This window comes from Salmo trutta, chromosome 31, assembly GCF_901001165.1.
Source record: "Salmo trutta chromosome 31, fSalTru1.1, whole genome shotgun sequence".
NCBI lineage: Eukaryota > Metazoa > Chordata > Actinopteri > Salmoniformes > Salmonidae > Salmo > Salmo trutta.
Genome location: NC_042987.1, coordinates 35,161,920 through 35,177,111, shown reverse-complemented (window position 1 = coordinate 35,177,111; position 15,192 = coordinate 35,161,920). Strand labels below are relative to the sequence as shown.

At 41.2% G+C, this 15,192-nt stretch overlaps 1 protein-coding gene across 4 annotated transcripts in view; it reads left to right on the top strand.

Annotated features, from left to right (window-relative positions):
• Positions 1-15,192, top strand: part of LOC115170102 (low-density lipoprotein receptor-related protein 8) — a 172,875-nt gene that overhangs the window by 140,800 nt on the left and 16,883 nt on the right. For all 4 annotated transcript variants that reach the window (XM_029726392.1, XM_029726394.1, XM_029726393.1 and 1 more), the window contains one exon: positions 1-63. This exon is cut by the window's left edge and continues 77 nt beyond it. In XM_029726392.1, the coding sequence (XP_029582252.1) occupies positions 1-63 (63 nt within the window). The remainder of the gene's footprint in view (positions 64-15,192) is intronic.

Genomic DNA, 15,192 nt, shown 5'->3' with positions numbered 1-15,192 from the left:
CGCAGGACACACCTGTCCTCCTCAGAGAGACTGGGACACCCCTACGCACTGGCCGTGTTCGAGGTGTGTGTGTGGTTTTGCCGGTCTCTGCTGCTCTAAGGGGAACATCTTGTGAGTGAAGGGATGAGCTAGGTATCTGTGGGCACGCTTTAAATGAGCTGAGAGAGAGAGAGAGAGAGAGAGAGAGAGGTGCACAATAATTATTTATGTAACATGAATAGTTTCAAGTGTTGTCTAAAAACTACATAAGTTAACACGTCCTCTTGATTAAATATCCAGATACATTTTCTTTATATCTTTCAAATATGATATTTGAACGTTTCCGACGTGAATGTTCATTACCCTGTTGAGACAGAAACCACAGAAGGAAGACAGTCATTAATGGGGTTAGACATACAGAGCTTTCATTACCCTGGACTGGCCTGTCCTCCTGATCACATATCAAAACACGCTTTTTTAAAAACATTTTATTACCGTATAGTACTTTGTTCCCTGCTTGACTGTCCTTATCACCCTGTGGAGCAGGGGTGGGCAAACTGTTTGGCTCGTCGTTATTTTAAAATATATAGGTTGATTTTATCATTTATATAAATATATCGGTCCATTATAATGTATATAAATATATAGGTCCATTATAATGTATATAAATATATAGGTCCATTATAATGTATATAAATATATAGGTCCATTATAATGTATATAAATATATAGGTCCATTATAATGTATATAAATATATCCTGTAGGTCCATTATAATGTATATAAATATATAGGTCCATTATAATGTATATAAATATATACTGTAGGTCCATTATAATTTCTACATAGTTTCTATCTAGCTTTCAATGTTCAAGAGTGGCCTGAAGTGTTTTTTTCCCTGTATGGACTCGGGAGAGGCGCAGGTTGAGAGTGAAACACAACCCTGCCAAGCCTCACTGCTTCTTGACACAATGCTTAAGCCCGCCACAGGAGTCACTAGAGTGCGATGGGACAAGGACATCCTGGCCGGCCAGACCGTCCCCTAACCTGGATAATGCTGGGACAATTGTGCGTTGCCTCATGGGTCTCCCAGTCATGGCCAGCTGCTGTGCCTTAGACCACACACACACACACACACACACACACACACACACACACACACACACACACACACACACACACACACCACACACACACACACACACACACACACACACACACACACACACAGAAATCAGAACCAAGGACAGCCACATCATATTGAGTTTACATTGATTGGACTAAATCGTTTTTGGTATCTTTTAGTTATCACTGTATTAGACTAAACAGAGGTGATTTTTATAATGTTGTAGTTGAAATGGTGCTGGAATAGTGGTGGCAGCTAAACTGTGTCTTCTTATTGTCTCAGCGTTAGGCATATATATCACGGTGTCATATATATCACGGTGTCATATATATCACGGTGTCAAATATATCACGGTGTCATATATATCACGGTGTCATATATATCACGGTGTCATATATATCACGGTGTCATATATATCACGGTGTCAAATATATCACGGTGTCATATATATCACGGTGTCAAATATATCACGGTGTCAAATATATCACGGTGTCATATATATCACGGTGGCATATATATCACGGTGTCAAATATATCACGGTGTCAAATATATCACAGTGTCAAATATATCACGGTGTCATATATATCACGGTGGCATATATATCACGGTGTCAAATATATCACGGTGTCAAACATATCACGGTGTCAAATATATCACGGTGTCAAATATATCACGGTGTCATATATATCACGGTGTCATATATATCACGGTGTCATATATATCACGGTGTCAAATATATCACGGTGTCATATATATATCACGGTGTCATATATATCACGGTGTCATATATATCACGGTGTCAAATATATCACGGTGTCATATATATCACGGTGTCATATATATCACGGTGTCATATTGATCACGGTGTCATATATATCACGGTGTCAAATATATCACGGTGTCATATATATCACGGTGTCATATATATCACGGTGTCAAATATATCACGGTGTGAAATATATCACGGTGTCATATATATCACGGTGTCATATATATCACGGTGTCATATATATCACGGTGTGAAATATATCACGGTGTGAAATATATCACGGTGTCATATATATCACGGTGTCATATATATCACGGTGTCATATATATCACGGTGTCAAATATATCACGGTGTCAAATATATCACGGTGTCATATATATCACGGTGTCATATATATCACGGTGTCATATATATCACGGTGTCAAATATATCACGGTGTCATATATATCACGGTGTCATATATATCACGGTGTCATATATATCACGGTGTCAAATATATCACGGTGTCATATATATTTCGGTGTCATATATATCACGGTGTCATATATCACGGAGTCATATATCACGGTGTCATATATATCACGGTGTCATATATATCACGGTGTCATATATATCACGGTGTCATATATATCACGGTGTCATATATATCACGGTGTCAAATATATCACGGTGTCAAATATATCACGGTGTCAAATATATCACGGTGTCAAATATATCACGGTGTCATATATATCACGGTGTCATATATATTACGGTGTCATATATATTACGGTGTCATATATATTACGGTGTCAAATATATCACGGTGTCATATATATCACGGTGTCAAGGCATATGAACCAACAGGTTATAGAGCAAACAACGCAGTTATCACAACACATAGGTTGTAATAAGGCTTTAATTATTTTCTGTCTCTGCTTCCCCAGTGGTTTTACCGATGTAACGCTACAGTAATAGACTAACATAAGCTCATTGTGTTCAGAACAACCCAGGGTATGACACCATGTCATCTTGGAATTGTACATCTAACATAGCGATCATAAACGTTGACACTGTGTATGAAATGAGTTTTATGGTATGGAAATGTGATGTGCACAAACAGACGTTTTGGCCTGTATGACATCAAAGCGGTATTTATCTTTCAAAATACATAGTTTCCTCTTAATTTACCGCATTTCCTTCACTCAGACAACAAATAAATGGCAAAAGTTGTCCAGTTAGCGGGAGGGATGGGGTAGCAACATCTTGTGGCGTGCGGTGCTCAAGTTCAGATTGTCTGTCAGTCAAAACCCATACAGTTACTGGACAGCCACTACATTCCAATATAGACATTTATTATAGGATTTTATTATAGGAGTTTATTATAGGGGTTTATTATAGGGGTTTATTATATGATTTTATTATATGATTTTATTATAGGAGTTTATTATAGGGGTTTATTATAGGAGTTTATTATAGGAGTTTATTATAGGAGTTTATTATAGGAGTTTATTATAGCAGTTTATTATTGGGGTTTATTATAGGAGTTTATTATAGGGGTTTATTATATGATTTTATTACATGATTTTATTATAGGAGTTTATTATAGGGGTTTATTATAGGAGTTTATTATAGGGGTTTATTATAGGAGTTTATTATAGGAGTTTATTATAGGGGTTTATTATAGCAGTTTATTATTGGGGTTTATTATAGGAGTTTATTATAGGGGTTTATTATAGGAGTTTATTAGTGCCCAAATATGTCATTTTCAAGCCGTATACGGGTACGAGTGTCAAGGTTTAATGGTGTAACACCAAATGACGGAGCTATCATTAGCTGGGTATTGGAGTATTATGCAGAGCTTAATGTCTGTGTTTAACCTCCTACTGCTGTGTGTGTGTGTGTGTGTGTGTGTGTGTGTGTGTGTGTGTGTGTGTGTGTGTGTGTGTGTGTGTGTGTGTGTGTGTGTGTGTGTGTGTGTGTGTGTGTGTGTGTAATGCTGTTTGCTGTTTTTACTGATCTATATCTTGTGTTAGATAATGAGGTGAGGAAGGTTAATAACGCGTGGACAGACTGATCGATACTGACACTATTCAGCAGTTTGGAATGTTTTAATGAGAGATCATGTCCGTCTTCCTCATGGTTTTAGGGGAGAACTGTGTTCAGCTCAGTTTAGTTGCATATTATATCATGTAGAATCTGGGGATTTGTCCTCATTCCTCCTGTAAGTCGCTCTGGATAAGAGTGTCTGCTAAAATACAAAAATAAACTAATGTGTGTCTGCTGTGCTGTGTTCCCCTCTGGGAGGAAACAGGAGAGGAGCTGAGCTCTGGCCAGATCTCTGTTGTTCTTAGTGCCACACACACACTGCAGGCAGGACCACAACACTGGCACATATGGATGTGCAGGCACAGCTTTGACACACTGGCACACACCCATAACAACATTTTACTGCTGGCCCTAGTCACATGGCACACACAGACAGGCTGGAGGCTGGGTAGGGGTGGGCCAGAGGGAAGTGTGTGTGTGTGTGTGTGTGTGTGTGTGTGTGTGTGTGTGTGTGTGTGTGTGTGTGTGCACGCAAGCGTACACTAACAGCCAAAAGTTTGGACACACCTACTCATTCAAAGGTTTTTCTAAATTGTTTTACTATTTTCTACATTGTAGAATAATAGTGAAGACATCAAAACTATGAAAGAACACATATGGAATCATGTAGTAACCAAAAAAAGTGTTAAACAAATCAAAATAGATTTTAGATTTTAGATTCTTCAAAGTAGCCACCCTTTGCCTTGATGACAGCTTTGCACACTCTTGGCACACTCTCAACCAGCTTCACCTGAAATGCTTTTCCAATGGTCTTGAAGGAGTTTGAACATTGTAAAATAAATGTACACATACAATTTATTCAATAATTTCATCTAAATCACTTGCGCGTGGCAACGAGCGTCTGCGTAGGCAGGTGCTAAAGTAGGACTTGGTTCTATTTTTGACGCACTGCAAGTCCTGCCTTTCCCATCTCCTCATTGGTTTATAGGAGCATATACCCACGTGGGTGATTGAAAGATGAACTGAGGTCCACACTCCAGTCCAGTGGCTGAGAGATTATTAGAAACTATTAGTTTCCCCTTTTTATCTTTGGATTAAATGTCGGAATAGAGAACACAAGATCCAGAAAAAAAGGACCTTGTGCATTTCAGGTAAAATAACAACCAATGTTTATATCCCAGGACAAATTAGCTAGCAACAGCAAGCTAGCTAAATAGTACAAATTAGCTAGCAACTGTAAGCTAGCTAAATAGGACAAATTAGCTAGCAACAGCAAGCTAGCTAGCTAAATGTCCATGAATTTTTCATTTTGATATTTTAACCTGCGTGTCTGGATCGCATCTAGTGTGAATGTACAAAATCAACATGCTCGCGATGTCGCACGCGGACGCACGTGTTTGCCCGGTCTAGCCAGCATGTAAGTGTGTGTCAGTTTCATTTCACTGGCAGTTTAGTCACTGTGGTATTTACCCTGCTGCCTTAAAGGCTCTGCATGGTCAATCCACTGTGGTAATGACATTGTTTTAGTCCACTGTTCAAATTCCTAAAGAGGCTCCTAACACTCCGCTCCTAACGCTCCGCTCCTAAGCTCCCAGCTCCGTACTCTCACCTCGGTACTCTCCTCACCGCTCCGTACTCTCCTCTCCCCTCCGTACTCTCCTCTCCCCTCCGTACGCTCGGTACTCTCCGCTCCTTACGCTCCGCACGCTCCGCTCTTTACTCTCTGCTCCCTACTCTAAGCTCCGTACTCTCCGCTCCATACTCTCCGCTCCGTACTCTCCGCTCCCTACTCTCCCTACTCTCCGCTCTTTACTCTCCGCTCCCTACTCTCTGCTCCCTACTCTCCGCACTGTACTCTTCGCTCCCTACTCTCCGCTCCTTAGTCTCCGCTCCCTACTCTCTGCTCCTTTGTCTCCGCTCCTTAGTCTCCGCTCCGTTCTCTCCACTCCGTACTCTCCGCTCCCTACTCTCCGCTCCTTAGTCTCCGCTCCCTACTCTCTGCTCCTTAGTCTCCGCTCCCTACTCTCCGCTCCTTAGTCTCCGCTCCCTACTCTCTGCTCCTTAGTCTCCGCTCCGTACTCTCCACTCCGTACTCTCCGCTCCCTACTCTCCGCTCCTTAGTCTCCGCTCCCTACTCTGCGCTCCTTAGTCTCCGCTCCCTACTCTCCGCTCCCTACTCTCCCTACTCTCCGCTCTTTACTCTCCGCTCCCTACTCTCTGCTCCCTACTCTCCGCACTGTACTCTTCGCTCCCTACTCTCCGCTCCTTAGTCTCCGCTCCCTACTCTCTGCTCCTTTGTCTCCGCTCCTTAGTCTCCGCTCCGTTCTCTCCACTCCGTACTCTGCGCTCCCTACTCTCCGCTCCTTAGTCTCCGCTCCCTACTCTCTGCTCCTTCGTCTCCGCTCCGTACTCTCCGCTCCGTACTCTCCGCTCCCTACTCTCCGCTCCCTACTCTCCGCTCCCTACTCTGCACTCCATACTCTCTGCTTCCTACTCTCTGCTCCCTACTCTCCACTCCCTATTCTCCGCTCCCTATTCTCCGCTCCCTACTCTCCGCTCCGTACTCTCCGCTCCCTACTCTCCGCTCCCTACTCTCCGCTCCCTACTCTGCACTCCATACTCTCTGCTTCCTACTCTCTGCTCCCTACTCTCCGCTCCCTATTCTCCGCTCCCTACTCTCCGCTCCCTACTCTCCGCTCCCTACTCTCCGCTCCCTATTCTCCGCTCCTTAGTCTCCGCTCCGTATGCTCCCTACTCTCAGCTCCCTACTCTCCACTCCCTACTTTCCGCTCCGTACTCTCTCTGTACTCTCTGCTCCCTACTCTCCCCTCCGTACTCTCTGTACTCTCGGCTCCGTACTCTCCGTACTCTCCGCTCCCTACTCTTCGCTCTCTCCTCTCCGCTCCGTACTCTCTCTGTACTCTCCACTCCGTACTCTCCGCTCCGTACTCTCTGTACTCTCCGCTCCCTACTCTCCGCTCCCTATTCTCCGCTCCCTACTCTTCGCTCTCTCCTCTCCGCTCTGTACTCTCCGTACTCTCCACTCCGTACTCTCCGCTCCCTACTCTTCGCTCTCTCCTCTCCGCTCTGTACTCTCTGTACTCTCCGCTCCCTACTCTCCGCTCCCTACTCTCCGCTCCCTACTCTCCACTCCCTACTCTCCGCTCCCTACTCTTCGCTCTCTCCTCTCTGCTCCGTACTCTCTGTACTCTCCACTCCGTACTCTCCGCTCCGTACTCTCTGTACTCTCCACTCCGTAGTCTCCGCTCCATACTCTCTGTACTCTCCACTCCCTACTCTCCACTCCCTACTCTCCACTCCCAACTATCCACTCCTAAAACTGCTGGTAAATTTGAAAGGAGCTTTTTACAATTTCAGTAAAAAGAAAATGGAAATCCTTTTTGCATCTGCAGTTGTCACAATAGCATCTACAGTAGAGCTCTACTATTAAAAGTTAATATGTGAAAATTCCTAATGCATTGTAGTAGCTAAAAGGAAAAATATGTTCTTATTGAAAGCTGATACAAATGTTAGACAGCTACTGCAGGATGGTGGTTTAATAATACATAATTTATTGTCCATTTTGTGAGAAGAAAACATTTGTTAGCCTTCCGTAAAACCCAGTCCACTTTTATTACAGTTTTATTTAGTGTATTGCAGCAAACGTACACTAACACACGTACACACACGCACCAGGGTTTCCATTTCCATTAGCCTGCTTTTTTCTTTTTTTTGCAGGATTTTTTTGGGGGGGGCGATAAATTACTGTTGCCGGCCCCAAAAAATTGCATTGCAAAATAAAGCTTTTTATCCATTGATGGAAATACCAGTCGATGTAAATACATTTGACCATCATGCCTAACGGTCTATATGTTAATTTGCATAATTTAGTGGAAATAAGTTAACCTGTAACCTTATTTATCCGACACAACACGCAGCATACAGAGACGGGATTTCGCCTGCAGCTCCTCAGCTGGTTGTTGCTGGAGTAAAACATGTGCTTTTATAAGCCCATTCAAGGCGCTACAGAGGGTAGTGTGTACTGCCCAATACATCACTGGGGCCAAGCTTCCTGTCATCCAGGACCTCTATACTAGGCGGTCACCCAAGACTCCAGTCACCCAAGTCAAAGACTGTTCTCTCTGCTACCACACGGCAAGCGGTACCGGAGCGTCAGGTCTAGGTCCAAAAGGATCCTTAACAGCTTTTACCCGCAAGCCATAAGACTGCTGAACAATGAATCAAATGACCACCCGACTATTAGCATTGACCCCCCCCCCCCCCCATTTGTTTTGACACTGTTGTTCCTCTCTGTTTATTATCAATTCATAGTCACCAGATGGCTTGTTTGCTTGTTTGATTCGTTTTTGGATTTATCGACCGATGGCCTGTAAGGTCAGGAATGATATATCCATATTATGTTTTGTTGTGTTTTGACATCTCCTTTTGTTTGGGTATTCGGTCCGGCTGGGAAGCTTCAATAGCTGGAGAACACTGAGCAAATATCTATTTGAGGATCAACCATTGATCCATTCTTAAGTAAGAATTATCCTCACAGGTATAATGCTGAATAGTTTTGTTGATATATTTCAATGTTAAACAAATTACTTTAATCATTAACACTACAATGAAAATGCCTGCTGTAGTTGTGGCTATTTCCAGCGATGCAAAAACTGATGTCAAGGAAAATGGAAAATGAGACCTGGAGCAAGGTTGTGGGTGGAAATGCCCCAAAGGAGACTGTTTTACCTATTTGTATCATGGAGAGAGAAATCCTGACAAAGGAGGAGGCCATAGCCAACCCCATTAAGGAGGAGGAGCTCTACCACAGTCTCATACAGGAAATTCATCCAAACCACTTGAGGCCAGAACAGAGAGTACTCTAGTGTGTGTGTGTGTGTGTATATATATATGTAGATAGATAGATAGATAGATAGATAGATAGATAGATAGATAGATAGATAGATAGATAGATAGATATAGATATGTATATATGTATATATGTATAGATAGATAGATAGATAGATAGATAGATAGATAGATAGATAGATAGATAGATAGATAGATAGATAGATAGATAGATAGATAGATAGATAGATATGTATAGATAGATAGATAGATAGATAGATAGATAGATAGATAGATAGATATTCTCAGTAAGGAAGCAAGGGAAAAGCTTCTGATCAGAGGAATAACAGTTAGAGGAAAACATGTTGTGTTCAAAGACAATAATCCGTTCAGTTTGAAGTCGCGCGTGGCTGACCAGAACTACATTCATGTTACAATTAAAGAACTACCTGAATCAGCAGATGATAGTGTTGTGACTGAGTTCCTGGCTAAAGCTGGATGTAAGGTGATGGGGAGAGTGATGAGGTGCATGATAAGATACAAGGGTCAACTCACAAACTGCTCCAATGGAGATTGTTTTGTTGAAGCAGCACCCATCATTCCTACATGTTGAAGCAGCACCCATCATTCCTATATATTCCTATAACACGGTCTGTAAAGATGGGCCCCTCACTGGATCAAAGTATTTTATGATAGACAAGGTCCTGCGTGTAGACAGGACTGGCTGACACAAGCCCACACTAGAGGGGGTCAGGAGATGGTAGAGTACAGTCCTACTACACTGGACAACATAAGGTGCATGGAGGAAACTTTTTCACGCTATGTGCAGGACAACAATCCTGTCCCCATGAGTAGGGCAGACGTATCACATATCTCAGCTGAAATGACTGAACGTGAGACTGAGGTAGAAGATAATAATTCCTTGGCTCCCAAGGACAAAGACGGAGTGAACGAAACATCGGAGTTGGTACCTGGTGAGTCTGCAACAGTGACCTTTCATTCCAAGGAAAAGAAGAATAAGAGGAAAAATTCTAAAAAATGAAGCTGGGAAAATGGTTACTGAGACCAGTGACAATCATAACCCAATGGAAAACCTTGAGGTTAATAAGAGATCCGGAAGGCGGTGCAACTCTCTGGGGAATACAAAAGAAGGCAGCCAAACATCAATGATGGCCTTCGTTCAAACAATCCGGAATCAACATACACCCAAGCGGCCCAGGGTACCAAGCTCCCCATCAGAGTCTGGAGTTACAGTAGGTCACCTGCAGAAAAAAATGATATTGAGAATGTAATTCTGGGAGAAGTGGAGGAAAGTCCCCCTAATTAGCCATCCAGACCGAAATCATTGATGAAGGATTGAAATAATCTATATTTGAGTAACCAAAATGATCTGGTTCAGAGAAGGACTTTCTGTGTATGTGAGCATAACTTATGTTGCTAACATGGCTTTTCAAGAGAATGAGCAATCTGCTGATCATTACATTTTAATGCCAACTCTTGATACATGTCCCAAACAAAACCCACCTTCGAGACAGAAACTCAGTTCCCTTAACCCAGGTATTAGAAAACATTGTACCATGAAACTTTTTTAAACTGTTAATCAGGCTAAAATGCTCTGGGACCCTGGTTCTAAGCCTAGAGGAATATTGGGAGGGCATCTTAATATTTGTAGCATTATTTCTAAGAGTGAACAGGTAGAACATTTATTGAACGACTGTAATCTCAATTTTTTTCTGTTTCTCTGAGACATGGGTGAAGAAATCTTCTCCTATTTCTGCCTTTAATGTCCTTGGATATTCCATATTCAGGAGGGACAGGGAAGAGGGCAGAGGGGGTGGATTGCTTATATACATGAAAGATAACTTTAAATGCAAACGTATCATATGGAAACATGCCAATGACATTGAATGTATGGGGCTGAATGTGTTCCTCTCCCCTCATATGTCTCTCGCTATTATTAGATTATACCAACATCTGATATCTCATTTTATGACCATCTAAATGCCATGCTTAAAGAATGTGACCATAAGAAGGAGATTATCTTCATGGGCGATTTCAATATAAACTGGGAAAACAAAACTTGCAGAAAAAAACTCAGAGATCACAGATTATTTTAACCTGACTCAAATAATACAAGGTCCAACCAGAGTAACACAGTCATCCCAGACTCAAATTGATCTGGTGTTTACTAATAGACCTGATTGAATAATTAAGTCCAGTAACTTACTAACTGGCATATCTGACCAGAATGTTACATTGGTGGTTAGAAAGATCACTAAAAAGAGATTTAAGAACCATATTAATGTGCGATAAAAACATCCAGAAAAGTGAGCAGAGTAACTACGACGCAGCTATAAGTCAAATGGACTAGTCTGATCTGTTAAGCAATGATGACCCAGAGTCTAGATACATAACATTTCTGTCAGCTATTGACGAAGTGGATACCTCTTTTACTAGGAAATTTCAATGTAAGCCAAGACGGAAAACCTCTCTACCATGTCTCAACGAGGACCTCTGGAGGCAGATAAGAGAACGGGATTTTTCCTTGGGAAAAAAGCACTAAAGTCTGGTAAGAATGATGACAGATGTATATTTACAGCACTGAGAAATAAGGTGGTTAGGAATATAAAAAAAAAAGCAAAAGCAGAGTTCTTTCTTAGAGTAATCAATGAAGCGAAAGGAAATGGCAAAGTGATTTGGGAAAATCTCAAAAAACTAACGGGGAGATGAGCTGAAAAGGCCAAAAAACATCCTGAATTAAAGGTTAATTGGATTCTAATTCAAGACTCCAATTTCATATCACCACCTTTAACAATTTTTTTGTTGACTCTGTCATGGAACTGGCTCAAAGATTTTCAACCAAGAGCACAGTTCTCACTCCCATAGATAATAATAAACCAATATTCAGAATTCCTGAAATCTCAGGGCCAGCAGTGGACAGTAATATTAGCTTCTTCAGGAGCTCTAGAACAAACAATGTATTTTGGTCTAGACACTGTATTCCTGAAGACACACAAATATTCTCTGATTGCCCCTATTGTACATATAGTTAATCTGTCCGTCAAATATGGGTTCTTCCCCAATGTTTGGAAGTCTGCTGCAGTGATACCTGTTTTAAAATCTGGTGACCCAACACTGGTGGAAAATTAACGACCTAAGAGCATTCTTTCAGTGCTATCAAAAGTAGCTGAAAGATGGGTGGCTGATCATCTGACTGATCACCTCATTCAGGGCAACTCCACACATCAAATGCAATTTGGATACAGAACTAACCCTTCTACCGAAATAGCCAATTGCTATCTTCTGGAGTGCATTAAATCTAAACTGGACATAGGTGGTGAAGTCAGCGCAGTCTTTTTGTATCTTAAAAAGGCCTTTGATACTGTGAATCATGAGGTCCTCCTATCCAAACTATCCTCCCTTAATGTGTCCACTGAAGTCATTAGTTGGATATATTCCTATCTGACAAAGAGAAGTCAAAGGGTTCGTTTGGGGGACACTCAGTCTGTCTCTCTTTACTATAACATTGGGGTCCCACAGGGTCAATATTAGCCCCCCTTCTGTGTACCAGCTATATAAATGATCTACAAGTTAACATGCAGATGTGTGCAGACGATACAGTTCTGTATGTACATTCAAAAAATAAACAATTGGTTGTTAAAGTTAACTGAAGCTATGGTACATGTTTCTAAATGGATGATTCATTCTTGCCTGCATTTAAATATCAACAAAACTGTTTGTATGTACTTCTCTAAGAAATCCATAGATTTTTCCCAATGAGCTGTTCTTGTTAATGGGGAAAATCTGAAAGTAGTGTCTATCTTCAGGTATCTTGGTGTCATTTTGGACTCCAACTTGACATTTAAGAAACATGTGAAGAAGGTGGTTAACACAGTTAAGTTTGGATTATCCAACTTCAGGTTTATAAGACCTTTCCTTCCTCTGGAGAACGCCAAACTGTATATGCATGCTATGATCTTCTCACATTGGAGATATTGCCTCACATGCTGGTCACAAGCAGGACCTACTATTCTGAAACCAATTGAATCACTCTACAAACAAACACTTCAGATTTTTGATAACAAACCAAACAGTTACCACCATTGTCATATCATTTACAAACATCATTTATTTAGTCTGGATAGCTCTAAGCAGTATGTAGATGCAAGCCTTGTCTTTAAGATCCTGCATGGTCTTGCCCCTCCACCCCTATGCCGGCATATCATGCTCAAGGAAAGCACCTCCAGGATAACAAGGGCAGTAACTAGAGGGGATTGCGTTGTCCCTTTTCGACACAGTATAATCAGCCAATCGGCCTTCTCTGTCAGAGCTACAGTATACTGGAATACAATGCCCATGGACTTGAGAAGCTGCACTGATTATCTGTGGTTCATATGTAAGATGACAGTTGATGATAGTGTTGTTGTTGTTAGAATTATATATTATTGGATGTAATGTATTTGTATGTTGTATTGTTTTAGTGAGTGTGTGTATTGTGACTGTGTAATGGTCCTTAGCTGTCCTGGGACTACGGGTGCAAATGAGCTTTTGGCTAACCCCCGGCACATTTACATGGATGTTGCATTATTGTAATATTGATGTTGATTAATGTGCATTGTTCCCTATAAATAAATAAAACAAACGTTACCCCCAACTACATGTACAAATTACCTGAACTAACCTGTACCCCCACACATTGGCTCGGTACCGGTACCGAGCGGTGTTTTCTTATTTTATTGTGTGTTTTTTTGTGTTATTATTTACTTTATTTAGTAAATATTTTCTTAAATCTATTTTCTGAAAACTGCTTGTTGGTTAAGGGCTTGTAAGTAAACATTTCATGGTAAGGTGATTTGAAACAATCCACACCTATTTGTTTTAAAAAGAAGATATGAAAACCAATAGAATAGGAGAGAAACGGCCACAGTGTTGGGTACAATAGGGAAGTACATGGAAATACATTTGCCAAAATTACTCCTGTCTATATAGAAATAAATCAAATACTTCAACATACTTCACCAGAAAGCATGACTTATTAGTAACTATCTTCCGTTGTCCAGAAGCCAAAGGCACAATCCTAGTCATATTAGCAACCCACTCTAGTTGTTGCATCTTTAAATTCCCCATTTTCATCTCTGTCACATATGAAACTGCTATCAGGTGCTCTGTTTAGAATGGTGTTTTACCAGGTGCTCTGTTTAGAATGGTGTTTTACCAGGTGCTCTGTTTAGAATGGTGTTTTACCAGGTGCTCTGTTTAGAATGGTGTTTTACCAGGTGCTCTGTTTAGAATGGTGTTTTACCAGGTGCTCTGTTTAGAATGGTGTTTTACCAGGTGCTCTGTTTAGAATGGTGTTTTACCAGGTGCTCTGTTTAGAATGGTGTTTTACCAGGTGATCTGTTTAGAATGGTGTTTTACCAGGTGAGCTGTTTAGAATGGTGTTTAACCAGGTGCTCTGTTTAGAATGGTGTTTTACCAGGTGCTCTGTTTAGAATGGTGTTTAACCAGGTGCTCTGTTTAGAATGGTGTTTTCTCAGGTGATCTGTTTAGAATGGTGTTTTACCAGGTGAGCTGTTTAGAATGGTGTTTTACCAGGTGAGCTGTTTAGAATGGTGTTTTACCAGGTGATCTGTTTAGAATGGTGTTTTCCAGGTGATCTGTTTAGAATGGTGTTTTACCAGGTGAGCTGTTTAGAATGGTGTTTTACCAGGTGAGCTGTTTAGAATGGTGTTTTACCAGGTGCTCTGTTTAGAATGGTGTTTTACCAGGTGCTCTGTTTAGAATGGTGTTTAACCAGGTGCTCTGTTTAGAATGGTGTTTTCTCAGGTGATCTGTTTAGAATGGTGTTTTACCAGGTGAGCTGTTTAGAATGCTGTTTTACCAGGTGAGCTGTTTAGAATGGTGTTTTCTCAGGTGATCTGTTTAGAATGGTGTTTTCCAGGTGATCTGTTTAGAATGGTGTTTTACCAGGTGAGCTGTTTAGAATGGTGTTTTACCAGGTGATCTGTTTAGAATGGTGTTTTACCAGGTGAGCTGTTTAGAATGGTGTTTTCTTAGGTGATCTGTTTAGAATGGTGTTTTACCAGGTGATCTGTTTAGAATGGTGTTTTACCAGGTGATCTGTTTAGAATGGTGTTTTCTCAGGTGATCTGTTTAGAATGGTGTTTTCCAGGTGCTCTGTTTAGAATGGTGTTTTCTCAGGTGCTCTGTTTAGAATGGTGTTTTCTCAGGTGCTCTGTTTAGAATGGTGTTTTCTCATGTGCTCTGTTTAGAATGGTGTTTTCTCAGGTGCTCTGTTTAGAATGGTGTTTTCTCAGGTGATCTGTTTAGAATGGTGTTTTGCAGGTGCTCTGTTTAGAATGGTGTTTTCTCAGGTGATCTGTTTAGAATGGTGTTTTACCAGGTGCTCTGTTTAGAATGGTGTTTTCTCAGGTGATCTGTT